We start from the raw sequence: 17,198 nt of genomic DNA on the forward strand, positions 1-17,198 counted from the left end.
TGTGTGTGTGTCTCTGTAAGTGTGTGTCTGTGTGTTTATCTGTATGTTTATATGTGTGTGTGTGTGTGTGTGTGTGTGCCTCTGTATGTTCATGTGTGTGTTTGCCTCATTTGCATTGTGTTGCTATAGTTACCATACATTACAGGCAGAACTGGGAAGAGTGAGGAAGGGATGTGACAAAATAAATTCCCCAGATATTAAGATGGATTGATTCATAACTATTGACTTTAAACATGGACATTCTCTGGGGTGTCCAGATCTGTTTGTTGTGTGTATTCAGTACTTCTTGCTTGTTTCCAGTCGCTGTGCACCTTACTCTAAAACTCCCCGGAGGCTTCAGTTGGAGACGTTTTCAACTGTAGTCCCTCCCTCTCTCTCTTTCTCTCTGTCTCTCTCCCTCCCTCCCTCCCTCCCACCCTCCCTCCCTCCCTCCCTCCCTCCCTCCCTCCCTCCCTCTTTCTCTCTCTCTCTCTCTCTCTCTAACTCACACACACGCTCACTCCTTCCCTCGTCTCTGGTCAAATCGTCAGACGGGAGACCAGGCATAGCCACACACATATACAGCAGGAAAACAGAACCCAGAAGACGGACAACTGAGAGAGAGAGAGAAAGAGGGAGAGGGAGAGAGAGAGAGAGGGAAAGAGGGACTTCCATGTTGAGTGTTGCATTTGAGGAGGTCGTCAGAATGACTGTGACTGAGTGGACTGCACTTCATACCATGGGAGAACCCAGGCTTAACTAGAATTAGAGGCAGAATCTGTGAAGGACCTCCTTTCAAAGTGGATTACTGGGCTGGGTTACTGGACTTTCCCATCTCAGCCTTCGGCATGGTGATTTCATAAAGGATCTCGTATTGAAGTGCTTGTGGATCACGGCGTGGGTGTGTATGTGTGTGAGAGAGAGCACGTGTGTGAGTGGGATCATGTCTGGAGGACACTTCACTCACCTGTTAACAGGACTTTGGGTACTCTGGCTCTCGCAAGGTGAGTTAATGCACGTGTCTATCTTCCTTTAGTCTGTCTATGATCTCACCTGTCTGTCTGTCCTTTAGTCTATCTTCTGACCGGCCTATTTGTCTTTTAGTACATTTATCACTCAAAAGCATCTGTCTGCTTGTCTGTCCATTAGTCTGTCTGTCTACCTGTCTGTGTGTGTGTGTGTCGGTGTGTGTGTGTCGGTGTGTCGGTGTGTCTGTGTGTGTGTGTGTCGGTGTGTGTGTGTCCTGATTGCCCCGGGCTGCTCTGGTGACTGTACAGTGTTTGTCCCTCACTTTGCATCTGGACAGTAACAACAGCTCCAACAGCCGATCGACACTGTAGCCTGACTGCGTTGCTCACCTCCCAGTTATGAACATTGATTTATCTTTTTAAGAGGCAGCTTTGATGCCTGAAGAAATCTCTGAAGTCCTAAGAAGCAGATTTTAGAGGCTATATGTGCTATATTTACTAGCTCAGGTGAAACTGAACTTGATTTATTTCACTTGAGGAAAGACTCAGACACCATTTAGTACCGTGAATTTGATACAATTTGCAATGCCATTATTTCACTAATCGTTAGAAGGTGATTTCACAAATTTGGATAAACGAACTAATGACTGTGTGAACCAAAAGCGCATGCCTTTGAAAGTATCTCAGAGCAACAGATATATTCCTTTGAAATGGTAATCCAACACTTTGCCAAGGTCTTAATGGTAGATGTCCCCCCTTCGGAAATGAGATGTTATTCACGTTTGACTTATCTTATACAACTGGTGCTAGTTGATTTCCAAAGTTGCAGTGGGTCGTCAGTATCTTACTTAAGCATGGTGCTTGCAAATGGAGGGTTGTGGGTTTGACTCCTGTAGGGCCGTTATAAAAAAATCAACCTATGAACTCACTAGTGTTATTGGTTCTGGATAAGAGCATCTGCTAAATGACTTAAACGTAAATCAAAGCAATGGAATGACTGCATGCATAATCAGTGATGAAATGAACCGGTAAATAGCTTGTTTTCTCTTCAGACTGGTCTCAGTGCTCAATTGCTAGAAGAAATATTCAAAGAACCACTGTTACAGAAGTTACTGTTTTAAAACGTAGAGCTGGTATTGAATGGAGCAGTTCTAGGGTTACACAGCGCTGAGCTCCTTTAAAAAGTATATATAATTTTAATCTGGTCACATATGAAGTCCAACTCAGATAACTCAGATGGTGAATGTGGAGGAAGAGATGTAGAGCAAATTAATTCAGCAATGGTGGACGAAAAGTAACGACTCTTTCCTAAGAGCGCACATTTTTATACATAACAAATACATTATTGTTTCAAAAAATGAATTTCGGTTTAAGATCACCTATAAACAACTGCCTTCTGAAATCAGGGAACAATCAGCCTTCCATGCACGGCTCTCATTCCCTATGTGCAGAGACTAGACGGCTCCGTTAACCCAGGAGCCCCCGAAAAAGCCCCGGTGCGCTCAGACAATGCCTTGTTCCCCAGGAGCAGGGAAGCGTGGCCCTGGAACTAATGTTGCCATTATGGTAATGGAGGGAGTAACAGGACACGTTAAACGACCCCACCTTGGGATGGTGTGCAGAGTTGATTTTCTTCCCAGTAGCCACGGGGTGAGCCGAGCATTTTGCCCGTCAGGGCCCGTTAAGATGAAGCGCCCGGGAGACGACGAGAGACATCTGCCCACTCGTAATGACCGCAATACAGCCGGCCGCTCAGCGCCAATAGAGTGGTATTTGAGTGTTTTCCTCGGCTAAAGCCGAGCGGGGCAGACAGGCGCATGTGAGTCTCTGGCCCAGGACTCGGCAGGCACACTCCGACACCACTTAGTCTATTTGCTGCGCCACAACGCCAGGGGTTTGTTCCCCTGAACAGCTTATTCAGCACCGTTTGAGAGTCAAAGATGGCATCGTAGGATCTCCCGTGCGCTGCTGTTACCGGGCGGATGGAGAAGATTATAATTGCCTGCTTAATCGTGTGCTGCAAAATTTTTATCATGAATTAATTGTGTGGCTCGCACATCCGTCACGTTCGTGACAATTTATAAACCTTATGGTGCCGTGTTTCTCTTTTTCTTTGAGAGAATGGGCACCGATTTTGGTTATTGTAACAATTTATTGTGATTCATTTTGACAGGTGCTATGTTGTTCTCATGGAAACGACATGCAAACACAATGCAAGAATACTTGGAAAGACAATAAGTGATGACTTGAAGGGGAGTTTCAATGTGTTACAACTTAATATGAGATGTTCCTCACACTGGAATTAGTCCACGGGCCAGGAAAAACTGTCCTTCTTGGTTAATTTTTCTTTATAAAGCCATAGAAACATCTGCTAACTTTACCCACTGCTAGCAATTTTTTTAATAAAATGTATAATATCACCTGAAATCAACTCCATAGTTTTATGTTATAACATGGTATTTGGCCTTTAAAAACAGCAACAATGGAGATTCTTTACTCCACTGAGTGGTCGTTGAACTATTTACAGGATTCATGTAATTCCTGAATAGACAGTAAAAATGTTACACTGAAAAATCAACACCAGTTAACAACGGCCAGCGTGATGTGTGCTATGAAAGGGACTTATCTGCAGGCCAACATCTCAAAGTGCTTAGAGAGTCAAAATCTCTATAAGAACACCAAGAATCCCAACACTAAACTCAAAGGTTCTTTTTCAGGCAATAACTTTTTCAGGCAATAACTTTTTCAGGCAATAACTTTTTCAGGCAATAACTTCAACTAACCTTTAGAGCCGAGGAGGAATAATTTGAGACCTTTATTTTCTCACTCTTGCGAAATCTCTGTTAAAGACTCCATGAATCATCCACATTGATCCAGACTATTTGGCAATCTAAATGTTGTGGCAACACTGCAACAATGTTCAATACTTGGCCTATTTATAAACAAAACAGTTTTGTTCCCCTTCATCATAAATCGTATTGGCAAGACACGATCAAGCCTGTGTTTAACAAGACCACCATTTCAAATGAGACAGGTGTTTGAGATATGACACTACCCAGTGACTGAAGGTAGTTAACAAGCTAAAACAGCATTGTTAAAAGACTTACTTCAAAAACGATTCCTTTAAAATAAACTTTAGAAAAATTGGATATCAGTTTTCTATCCCTGATTGAAACATCCCAATCAGGACGGACGCAAGGGTTGCAGAAGGAATGAGAACTGAACCGTAGAAAAAAAAGCAATCCCTGAAACACAGAAATAGTCAACTAACTTACGTTCACGCGCGACGTTGCTTGAATGGACATTCCCAAACGAATCAAATGAATGAATGGCATTTCTGTGGCCGGGTAACGGTTGTTTATTCGGACTCATCCAGCAGCTGTAACCACCGCAGAATTCAAAGAGCCCAGAATCCCAGAATCAGAATCTCAATTTCCAGCGTTCCTTCCCTTCCAGCCTCGGCGTTCCGGTCAACCTGCTAATCTCTCCGACGTGATCCAATTCAAATTAACAGTACGAACATCACTGCCGTGCATGTTTCAGCTATGAGTAGCCCACCGTCCCATTCAGTGACATCACTGGGCTGTCTGGAGTCGTCGTAAGCCGCGGCCTCCGAACAGGTGTCTGAGTGTGGATGTTGGCGGTATTTGGTGGGAGGAATGTGTGGGGTGGCGGCATTAGGTTAGTAGGAGCCGGGGTGAACCCTAAGGGGACTGGCAGGCAACGGTGGAAGAACCTCTCCTCATCCCTTGACTAAATAAACCTGGCTGCCCGGATTACGTTGGGTTTAACATTGATGAAAAGACAACAGTGGGTGGCGATAAGGGTCCAGGGGAACAAACAAAAGCCACCCTCTGCCTGGCGTGAACGCTGCTAAACCCGCCCGACCTTTTGACTCAGCTGACTCTGGCCCGGGGGTGCCTCTGACCTAGAGGGAGTGGGAATGACTGACTCTGGCCCGGGGATGCCTCTGACCTAGAGGGAGTGGGTTGACTGACTCTGGTCCGGGGGTGCCTCTGACCTAGAGGGAGTGGGTTGACTGACTCTGGTCCGGGGGTGCCTCTGACCTAGAGGGAGTGGGTTGACTGACTCTGGCCCGGGGATGCCTCTGACGGAGAGGAAGCGGGAATGACTGACGCTGGAACAGCTGGACAAAAGACCGTTTGGAGCATCCACACTTCTCTGTGTTCTAAATATGGCACCCCCATTACCCTTCGAGCGCCCTTCATTTGACCAGGGATGTTTTTGGGCTCTGGTTAAACGTGGAGCTTTATATTGGTAATAGTGGCCACTTCCTATTTCATCACGGCAAACATGTATTTTAATAAATATGTAATATCAATATTAAACAAGGAACATGCATAAAAGAAGGAAGAAACCTCATTCTATATACCAATTCCATACCATCATGTTAGGGTTGTTGTCTTCAGGCTACGATAGGATATGGACACAGTGGAAATGTTGATGAGTTAGAAGACCTGGGCCCAGTTTTAAAAAAGAATCTCATACCCTAAATCTATCCAGACTCTGTGTGTGGGATTAGATTAAAACGCCTAGAAATGGAATAAATAGAAAAGCAGTTGTTCAAGTGAATTACCCGTCCGTTCTGTTCTGTTCAATCCATTACTATACATTTAATTAACCCTTTCTGATAAGATGAACAAACCAGCCCTTTTCCATCAATACATCCTTGTATGACTGTGTTACTGCTATCATATCACTGAGTCATAATACACCCATTATTCCTGAAGTACTTTAAATTATTAATGGGGCCAATAAACCGTGTTCCCCTCCCAGAATGCAAAGAACCTTGTTGCGACCCTGGACAACATCCTGTCGTTCTGGGCAGATACGAAAGGCTGTGACTCTCCCCAGCAGATTTGTGCTCTGCGGTGTTCGCTGGGGAGATGTGCCGAACAGATATCTCCACAGACCGGAGCACACCACGCCTGCTCAGTGAATGTGGCGCACCTGTTCTGGCGGAGGAGGCAAATCGGTTATGAGAAATGTCGGGGGCAAAGCTAAATGTGACTTCCTGAATCTGGTCAGGGGGTGCTGAGGCTGCTACAGCGGAGGGTTGGGGGGTATGTGGGGGGGGGGGGGTAATGCAGCACACCTATTTCCCCAGACGATGGTAGAGTACAACTGCACCTCACACAGGAAGTGGCGGAGGAACTATCATCGGCATGTGTCATCATCAGCTCTGGACTGCTGCCACTCCCTGCTGGTAGGGGTTCCCTGTTTCTCCTATTAAACCCCTTCAACCTACCCAGAATGATGCACTCCACCAGATTCCCCTGTCTTGGCACTCCAGGTGGTGGAGAAAGTCTCCCCTTGAAGCTGGGGCAACAGCATCCCTGGCTATCGATCGGTAACTGGCATCATGACTGCACATATATTCTTTCCAGCTCTGACTTTGATGGTCGCTACTTTGAGAGAGGTTTACCTGCTGTTATGTGGCTGTGTGCGGGTAGTCCCACCACGCTAAGATGAATGCACCAGGTGGAAATAAGCGTCCGCCTGACTGACTAAAATGTAAAAATGTCAAATGCACAGACAGAGGAACGTTCACACGCCAAGTCAATGTACAGAACGACCACTGCAGTAAAGGTAAAGCGTATAAGTGGGCCTACGAGGAGATCTGTGGGTCTTTTTTATCCATTAGCACATGGCCCTTGATGAAAGCCTTTCTGCTGTTACATCGCTGAGCTTGGCTGCAGAGGACGGTCTGAATAAGCAGCTGTGCTAGCAGAGTCCAGGGACCACTAAACCTGTGGGACCGACGTGTGGACCGTACTGCTCAGCTTCACACACTGTGAGGGACATTCACACCCACACACACACACACACCGTAATCACAGGACTGGGTGGCTCATTACACAGTATGAAGATGCTTTGCCCTGCCCCTCATCAGGAAGAAAGGAAAAGGGGGAAAAAAAGAAGAAACTAAAGACTCCAAGAATCCATCCAAAAGAAATGAGGCATTAAAATGTGTTTCGCTAACCAATCAGGCATTAAAATCAAGGTATCGCTAACCAAGGTATCAAGGTATCGCTAACCAAGGTATCAAGGTATCGCTAACCAAGGTATCAAGGTATCGCTAACCAAGGTATCAAGGTATCGCTAACCAAGGTATCAAGGTATCGCTAACCAAGGTATCAAGGTATCGCTAACCAAGACACCGTGGTTGTGCCAGGTATTAGATCTGTTCTGAAGCCTGAGCAGGTATTCAGGGAGAGTCAACGTGTTGCAGGGAGGAAGCAAAAGCGGGACAGAAAACCATGGGCACTGGAAGGCACACAGGCCTGACAGAAGCTGGCTGGCTGAGCTACCGGTTGGCTAGTTAACTGAATGACTGGTTGTTTTAACTACCGAACGACTGGTTAAATGAATGACTGGATAACTTAGCTACTGGGTGGCTGGTTAGCCGGATGACTGGATGGTTTAACAACTGGATGGATGGTTAGTTGGATGACCGGATGGTTTAGCGACAGGATGGTTGGTTAGCTGGATGGCTGGTTAGCTGGATGACTGGTTCAGTCAATGGCTGGCTGGTCAGGTGAATAACAGGCTTGTAGGTGTAGCTACTTGCAAGTTTAGTGGCTGATTCACCAGGCAAGCTGAAAAGCTGGCAAGACATCTGGCTTGTTGGTTGGTCGAATTACACTCTGGCTTGTTGTCCGGATAGCTGAATGGCTGTTTGGCTGGCTGACTACATAGGTGTGGGCCTGGATCACACAGGACATGAAAAAGTGTTTGGACGAGCGTAAGCTGCCAAACCCTAATCACTAACACAAACAAACAGATCCGAGCCGGGAGGTTGGTCATAAATGGCATCCCTTTTATGATTCAATGTCTGCAGTGTGTGGGAATGACCCCGTGATGGAATATCCTGGCAAGTAGATTACTTTGGCCAGGATTCAGACATGCCTGTCGGTCCGGGTGGCAGAGGTCGGGCTGGCGCTGCATGACCAACAGCACCCGCCACCTTTCACAGTGTACTAACGTCCCCTATGTGAGGCCCGGTCAAAGGTAATGTAGTGTACTACAAAGGAATCAGGGTGTGGGTCAGGACACGGCACAGAGTTTGACCACACACAATATACTACACTGCACCCTGGTGGTTGGAAGACCATACGCTGGCCAGAGAGTTTACGTGAGGCTGTTGATGAGCAGAGAATGTGGCCCCCTTTTGTACGTTACTATGGTAGTCAGTAGTTTATTATGGTGTCGAGACAGTTATGAGATCACTTTAAGATACCATCTGCGATATGAACAGCTGTTTGAGCTAAAATGGCCATCTGGGATTGGGACTATCGTTTAAAAATAATTATATTTTTAAATGATCTGAAGAACATAGATTTTGTGTAAATGTTTTGAATAAAACAAATTGTACCTTTAAAACCTGTTTTTTGTTTGGAAAAAACACAGAAAACCGGAATAACAAATAGAATAGATTGAACTCTCCGCCCCTTCGCCAAACAGTGTTGTTCACAAAATTATGAAACAATTAGTACATCTAAAAAGGTATATATGTTTATTTTGTAAGCCTTTGGAAAACTAAACTACAGTGTAGGTTACCTTGTAACACTTAAAGTCAAGCAATAATTTCTCTTTCAGACTAAGGACTATATTATAAATCCCAGGTTTCACTGCTTTTAAAAGAAAGAATTAACTCTAACCATATGTCCCACTGGAAGGAGATCCAAGAAGAAGAAAATAAATGGAATGATTTAAACTTTTATTACAACTCGCCTGAAAAACACTTGACAGAAGACTTTAGCCTAACAGAGGTCCAAATATTACAGCCATAAAAGATTAATCTTGGTCCTATCTCCAGCCTGTTGTCTTAGAGAATTCAGGAAGTGCCGATTCTGCAGGTACCAGATTACATTTGGACCTGGTGGAATGTTGAAGCTTTATTACCCACACGCATATCTGTCCCATAAGTATATATTATGGAACCATTGAATACAAACACAAAAAAAAGCCCTGTCAAAAGGAGTAAGGAGAAGAAAATGAATGAATCCTGATTAATATTTCAGCAAAGCCCAGAGTTTAAACTGACACCTTGTTAGGGGAGAGAAAGTTGTACAACCACGTTTAAACATTCTTTTTCTTAAGAAATATTTAGCATATTAACAAATTGACTTTGTGTTCCTAAATGTGTTTGGCTTCTGCTCCAACTTGGAGCAGAGTGGAGGGAGTCGACGTGTCAGACATCGCCTTCAGGCAGCTACAGCCGGCCGACTTGGAAACGTCAAACGAAAGCAGCCCGTCTGTTTGAAAGGAAGAACGCTGGCTGACCGAGGAAACATTAGTCCCATCCAAGAGGACGCCTGCTCCTGACTGTGTGGACGTGATGCACGGCAGCGTCATTCAACGGGACGGATCGGAGCCTGGGCCTTGGTCCCGCCCACATCAGCCCTGGTCTCAACTGGTGACGTCCCCACACAAACAGCGGGAGGTTGAGGGGCACTGTTAGCTTTGTCGGAAAACAATCATTGGACGGGGGCGACGGGGCTTGAGCACCCAACTGACATCCAACATGTGTCTGTCCAAAGAGCCATGACGAAACCCACCAACCCCGAGGGGACAGACAGAGAACAGACACTGGCTGATTGAAGGGACAAGCCAAACCCGAAAATGCTTTCCTCTTGGTTTGAGTGGCCAGGGTCTGATTCAAATCTGCACTGTAACAGAGTGGGTATAGACAGACAGAGACGAGGACAGAGAAAGTCAGAAGGACAGAGACACAGAGAGAGAGGGAGAGAGAGCAGTGAGTGAGTAGGGAGGTTAATGCTGTATCATTGGGAAACTTGGGTTCAAATCCCGCAGACGGCACTGCAATTGATCATCACAGTTCTGATTTGGGGCGTTGGTTTCACATTTGGTTGCCTTCTTCACTGCATTCTGTTGACTGGTTCAGGTGGCTTGGGTGCCCGTGAGCGCAATCCAGGAAGAAGACCGGACAGTGTGCTGTTTCCAGCGTGTAAGAGTTACAAGACTCAAGAGTTCCTTGTTAGAGCGAGCAGTGTGATAAAAACCGGCACAGCCATAAAAATGAAATGGATATCAAAAATATGGAGAGGAAAAACCAGGATGAACACAAAAAGACCTTTGGCAATGTGAACAAATGTTACCAAAACCAATTAAATGAAACTGAGAAGGAGAGAGAGAGAGAGAGAGAGAGGGACACAATATATGGACAAGAGAGGGTGAAAGATCCAATCACAAGAAAACGAAGAGACTTATTTCACACACTGAATCAACCAAAAAACAGCAAACATTGGAATGCTATTGGATTGGTGCCCAGAACAGAGAGTACATAGTGGCAGAACAACTGACCACTGAAAACCACCCAAAACCTGGAAAAGCCCGGACTATGGGTGAGCATGTCCTTGTATAGAGAAACGCTGTGACACCTGGCTCACAACAGACGACACACCACCCAGAAAATGACATGGAAAGGGAGCTGCACTTCCTAATTCCCAGCCAAATGTGAGACCACATTATTGAGACATTTCCCTCAGATCCCAAAGAATTTGAATACAACTATTTGACAAGCATTTATAAACTCACACATCTGCTAGGCAGCATATCTTCATATGCAATGAGGGCAGTTAGATTGTGTGACCCATTGCCATGAGACAAAATGGCAACAAGTGCAGCTCAAACAACAGGCCAAGGGGTAAACACAGCCGATATTTCTTTGTTTACTTATTTTCCCTTGTCATTCATACTTTAATTACTTATACTTGTTGTCAAGCCTGGAGCCATAACCTCTCATAAACAATGAATTGAGTGTGATCCACACTTGGGGACCTGGTGCAGAAATCGATGCCCACAAGTACTCACTATGCAAGATGACATTTCCAGCTCCAGGGGTTAGGCTTCACCAGTTAGCTTTAGGTATTACAAGCAGGTTAAGTTGAGAAATAAAAGTTAGGTTATTCAGGTTATGGATATGGTACGGTTTAGGGAATAGAAAACATGGATTTCTGGGTCAGGGTTAGGCCTCCGTTCCCCAGAAGGATAGAAATACAAGTTTCTGTGTGTGTGTGTGTGTGTGCATGCGTGTGTGTGTGTATGCGTGTATATGTCTGCACGCACGTGCCATCATCTGTACCCCAGTCTGGCTTCCGGCTCTCATGCAGCATTGGGGTTCAATAAAAACATGTCAACGGCAGGCCAGTCTGCTGACATTAACAAGCGCGTTGCAGCCCCATGCATGTCCCCGGCCGTCGACGCCAACTCGCAGTCCACAGATGCGAATGTGTCGGATCCCTTGTGTTGATAACACGGGGCAGAAGCCAACGCACCACGCTAGCAGCATTTATTTTTGCTACTCTTCATCAAGCTGTTATGATTTCAACATAAAGGCATTGCTCCTTTAGGAGGCAAACCTTCCGCATTTGCTCAGTAAACGCCGCGGTTTGGCTCAGTTGGAGATTGCCTTTTAAAGCAGCAATGCATTCAACCCAAATCCACGGAATGAATCCTGGCTGGATCAGATAGAATTACAGCCTGATTTGTGTCATTTATTGTAGTTAACCCCCCCCCCCCCCCCCCACAAACACACACACACAAACAGAAGAAAATATAAGTTGAAGGTATAGAGCCCGGCTGGCTGATGGAAGTGACAAGCCAAACCTAGAAGCTTTCCTCTTGGTGCATGTGGCCAGGGTCTGATTCAAATCTATATGTGTCCTGTAATAGAGCACATCACATCCCATTACATGGAAAATTACAGAAATGTGAACCCTTAAACTGCTTCCAGCCAACCCAAATCTTGTCTGGACCTGTCAAATCCATGGGAATGTATAACAGATTTGGGCTACTAGTTTTTCCACGGGCAACCTTTGACTTGATGGTTGTTCATAATAATCTTCCAACTAAACATTTTTATTTCGGTTTTCCACGAACGGTTGTCTGTGAACTTATGGAGGTTACATCCATTTGTTACCACGGCCCTGAATAACGTTCATCCGCCTGAAATCGTGATAAACAGGAAGGTTCTTGTTTTGTTTGTTCAAGCTGTCCTGGCGTCAGGGAGTAAGCTCTGGGAGGTACCCCTGGCCCCCTTGGCATCTTCCTCCAACCAGACAACCAGCCTGGAATGGGAGCCACAGTGTCAGTATCGTCACCTGCAGGACGGAGTGCGAATCACAGCTGACATTCCACCAAGGCTGGAGGGCAACTGGGTGTCTACAAGGCAAGTCCTCTGCATTGTCCCCTGAGTATTTCCGTTCTACTGGGGTTTGAGCTTCATGTCACGTGAGGACGGACGGGGAAGCTCTTATAACCTCAGGGTGTTGTTACATGTTATCCCGTTAACTTAATTTAGCATCATGAATCACCACCCATGTAGACGTCCATCCATTAATCATATAATTTATTAACTCATCCAATCATTTCCTTACCAGCCGGTATAATGAGAGGCATCTTTCTTCAATCCTTTCTCACTCTGTAGATGCGAAGTCCGACCCGGTCCGGAGTTCCTGACCCGCTCGTACACCTTTTATCCCAGCCGCCTGTTCAAAGTCCTGCAGCACTTCTACGCGGACAGCGGATGCGAGGAGCCCGCCTACTCCCTGGTGGTCAGGGGCAAGCTCCGCCTCCGACAGGCGTCGTGGATCACCAGGGGCGCGACCGAGACCGAGCACCACCTCCACAAAGTGGGCATGGTTGTCCACAGCCCCGGCGCCATCCACCGGCTGACTGCCCAGCTGCGCCCCGCCTGCGTGGGCCTCATCTCGGCCGGCACGGTGCCGGGACGCCTCCACGAGCTCTACAATGTCCGGGCAGGGAGGGACTGTCTCCGGGTTCTGGGCTTCTCCATGATGGAGCTGGGCTTGGTGAGAGTTGAGACCCACCACCAGGGCCAAGGACGCATGGTTCAGGAGCTGTTCCTTGGGGACATTCACACGGACCCGACCCAGAGGGCATATTACCGACCAACGGGCTACCAGCAACCTCTGCAGAATGCTCTGGTGAGCCATATTGTTGAAATGACTGCATTCATTGCTGACTAACTGAATCATAAAAGTGTCCTACACACACACAATGTTTAGTGTGGTTTATTCATTCATATATTTGCTTATTCAGATCCCCATTAGCAGCTACGAAAGTAGCAGAAATTATTTCTGGGATCCACATAAAAACGTTAAAATACTGGCACACAACATACAGAAACCATCCCCATTAGATCACGTATACATCTGATCTGAAACCCAGATCTCCCTGGTACTCACCCAGTATCATCCCAGTCATACCAACCCAGTCCTCTCCCAGTCACACCCACACAGTGCCCTCCCAGTCATTCCCACCCAGTATCCTTCCAGTCACACCCACATAGTGCCCTTAAAATACTAGCAAAACATTGTTTTCACCAGAGGAAAGGAAAACATTCCATGGTGCAAAATAAAACAAACCAAACACAACAGGATCCCTAGGAAGGTCTATAATTTTATAAAACAAGATTCAGTGATAAGCAGTATTACGTCAGACAGCTCTGCATGGCTTCAGAAAAAGTACAGTCTACTTCCATAAGTGTTCGTCAGACGTCCCTGTAGAGCCCATTTTGATTCAAGGTAGAATTATTTTGGGATCCAGTTAGCACCTGTGTTTTACATGGAACCCAAAGGGATTCTGTCTGGAAACAAAAAACTTTTCCCTGGTGTCAAAACAGGGTTCCCCTGAAAAATGAAGAACCATTATGGAACCTCTTCTCATTGTACCACATGGTTTGTTACACATAGCCCTAGCCATGACCTTGTCATCTTTATTTCCATCAGCACCATATCCACCCTTGCCCAACATGCGCCCTGGTGTTCCGGGCCTCAGAAGAGCAGCCCCCTGTGTTGTCCCACACCCCTGGCTCAGCCCTTTTGTCCCTGGATGGCCGCTGGGTGAGCCAGCGCTGCGAAGCCCGGCCCGCCGTCCTCTTCCTCACCCGAGAGTTCACATTCCGCACGGAGGAGCACTCTTGGGAAGGCCTCTACCGCCATTACTCGGACCCCTCCTGCAGCCGGCCCACCTTCATTCTCCGGGCCTCGGGCCACTACGCCCAGGGGGGCCCCTCTGCCAAGGTGCAGGGTGGCACCGAGTTTGTCTTCAAGGTCACCGGGGTAGCGGTCACCGCGTTGGAGACGGCCACGGCCAGGGTGCTCAACGCCACCCGTGCGGGAACCTGCGGCGCGTCCGGCGCCTGGGTGGTGGGGGCGGAGCAGGATGTGACGCCGACCGACGGGTGCACCGCTCTCGGGATCAAGCTGCCCCACAAGGAGTACGAGCTGTTCCGAACGGAGCTCGACCACCGGCGGCGCCCGCTGCTGTTCATCGGGGAGCGGCCGACGGACGGCTCCAGCCCCGACCGACCCCGGAAGAGGCCCACGTCCTACCAGGCCGCCATGGTGCACTGCGACCGGCAGGATGCCGCCGTGTCGCATCGGCACACCAACCGACTCGCACTGGCGGCTAGCGGGGCCACGGGCACGGCACAGACACCCAGCCTGGTCTTAGTCCAGGTCTTAGTCCCGGCCTGTTTACTGTGGGGCTGGCGCTGTGTGTTCTAGGGTTAACCCTAACCCAAACAGCTCCAAAGGTATTCCAGCGATCCTATTTACACGAAAAACTGTTAATAGCCTGTCAGCCAAGTTGCATATCGATCCTATTATGTGTTTCATTTTTTTATTTTTTTTATCAGAAATGTTTTTTTTTGGCAAGCCGTATTTTCGCTTCAAACTACATAATGCAGAATATACTCTAATAAACAAAGCACGGGAAGAATACTGACCAATAACTACTGAAAAAGCACAAGCAACTGACATTCCAGTGGACTTCAGGTTTTTCAAATCGGAAACTGGATATCAAAGAGGAAACCAAAACTTGTGTCACATCAACAGGTGACAACAAGAAACACATTGATTGTCATTTGTCCTAATCTAATGTGTCCACTTCTGATTGGAGGAAAATCCACACCTGACCAGTGCACCAGACACACCCCAGGTCATTATATATACTGTATTTCACAAGGTTGGGTTGTTCAGAAGGGCACCGCTCTCCATTATCTCATTGTGGAGGGCAAACAAACCATATTTATTAACATTGTTAAGATTTTTCTGATTTTAGAAGGGAAGCTAGTGCTGTAATTTTTGCCAATGTGTTTTTGTGTCTTTAAATGTTATGTCCTTACTGGAGCTTATTTGTACTGTTTTATTTTATCTTAGTATTGATTTGGTATGGAGCTGCATGAGAAATAATTTCTGTCATGATACATTAAAGACTTCCAAAATTAACATAAGAAAAGAGCTGGCTGTGAAATGAATATTCAGCAATCAATAATGAAAACACAATAATGGATCGTAAATTAGTGTGGAAACCATCACACGCAGCTATCCTGTGAACTCTCCTACCCGAGAAGCTTACCAAACAACGGTCCCCCATTTGAAAGCCTGAATGCTGTGTATGAGTGCTACAATCTGAGGCCTGTCTCATGGCTCACACATGAGTAACACACAGAGTGAAGCTGGATGCATTTCATTAAAAAGCATACAGTTGAGCCAGACTGTAACTCCCTGCAATACAAAGATTACTGTGATTATAAAAATAATGTCGTCATTTTGGGACAGAAGACAATTCAGAGTTCACGGGAAATTTTGGAAACAATAAATAATAAATAGTCATGAATTAGCTAATAAATATTTGTTATTAAATAACCATTGTAACTGTATGATGAATTCAGAATTATTATGTATTATCAAAATATTGAGGATAGTCACAGTTGAGAGGGAATTATGTACTGAAAACTGAAGGGCGTTTGTGTTCAATACTCTGACTGATTGTCCTGATTATGCACTATTTTACTATTCATGAAACTATGGGCCAGAGGAACGTTAAATAATTGGTTGTAGATTGTTCCTCTCCAAATTTATAGTAGATTACCTATATTTGAAAGGCCCAGGCACATTCAGAAATCTACTTCTAGGCAGTCAGAGTAATATTTACTTTCCACAATATTGATAGTTAAACTTACGTTGGGCATTTTGAGTTGGTAGTTGACAATTTCCATAATTATTTTTTAAGTAATTATTGTGGTAACTAAATAGGAAAAGACTGTGGGTCACTCTATGAAAGAACTGACAGAAGATGGTAGCTGGCCACTTCTGCAGTCACACAAAGACGAAAAGAAAAAAGAGAAAAAACGCCTGTTGAGTCACTTCCAGAGGCAACATATTGTTCTGATTAGCTCCCTTCTGAACGGTGATGGTGGCTGCTAGGCCCATGAGGTAATCCTTCTGGTTTGAGCAAGTGTACTCGAGGCCTGGATTGGGAATTTAACAACAAAACAAATGAGGACAGAGAAAAAGACAGAAGATGAATGGCATTTATCAGGACACTAAAGTGCAGGATCTGTCATTAAATGGACTCTTAAGCCCACTAAATCCATGGTCCACCACTGAGCCAATAGCAGCACATGGATCCACCGTGGATGTGTTCTACGAAGTCTGGGCGGGCGGGAGGGCAGAGACGACTGAGGAAAGACCGAGGCTGGGTTGGGGGAGTAACGGTTTTTCATAGTCTGTTTGTGGTTTCTGAGGCACGCCATAAAAGCCAAGCATCAGGCGGAGGCAAATCACGGGCCAACATGTTCGCAATCAGGCCGGTGTCTTGTTAAACAGAGATGATAAAAGTAGTCTTTCTATCGGCTCCACCATTTGCTGAAACAACGGAGCGCCAACTGTTTCCACGGCCATGAGTAGTTGGGTACAATCTCTGTGGAGCGATTGGCTGAGTTCTCAAAGTTTCATCCAATGGGTGCAAACCGTCCTCGGTCACTCTAACATCAGCCAATTATGGCTGTGTGCGTTTGTCCAGTAGATACGTGCTCTCGTTTGTCTTCTCACGTAGTCCCTGTGCAAAGGCGTCACATCCTCAGGGGGCTGAGCAGCCTTACGGGAAAACTCTTCATCCTTAACGATTCTGGGTCTTTTGGCCACTCGTTGTAAAAGTGGCGCCGTCGAGCCAAAAACGTGCCCCAAAAATGTGTACAGTGTCATGTGCAGTGTGTTTTCAGCAAAATCACTCGCTTTCAAACAAATGTTATGGCTAACTGAGGTAGGATAGTGAATGTTCTTAGACTATGTACACAAACATAGACAACACATAACACATCCATAAACATAGACAACACATTACACAACCATTTACATAGACAAAACATTACACATCCATATACATAGACAACAC

General features: G+C 46.0%; 1 protein-coding gene across 1 annotated transcript; it reads left to right on the forward strand.

Moving 5' to 3' along the window:
- Positions 1-518: 518 nt before the first annotated feature.
- On the forward strand, positions 519-15,209 carry apcdd1l (adenomatosis polyposis coli down-regulated 1-like). Its single transcript, XM_013138037.3, has 4 exons — positions 519-983; positions 11,985-12,162; positions 12,421-12,940; positions 13,745-15,209. Exons 1-4 carry the CDS (start codon positions 887-889, stop codon positions 14,522-14,524), a joined length of 1,575 nt encoding a protein of 524 aa, XP_012993491.2. The 5' UTR covers positions 519-886; the 3' UTR covers positions 14,525-15,209.
- The last annotated feature ends 1,989 nt before the right edge of the window (positions 15,210-17,198 follow it).

The sequence above is a fragment of the Esox lucius genome, chromosome 17, assembly GCF_011004845.1.
Source record: "Esox lucius isolate fEsoLuc1 chromosome 17, fEsoLuc1.pri, whole genome shotgun sequence".
Classification (NCBI taxonomy): domain Eukaryota; kingdom Metazoa; phylum Chordata; class Actinopteri; order Esociformes; family Esocidae; genus Esox; species Esox lucius.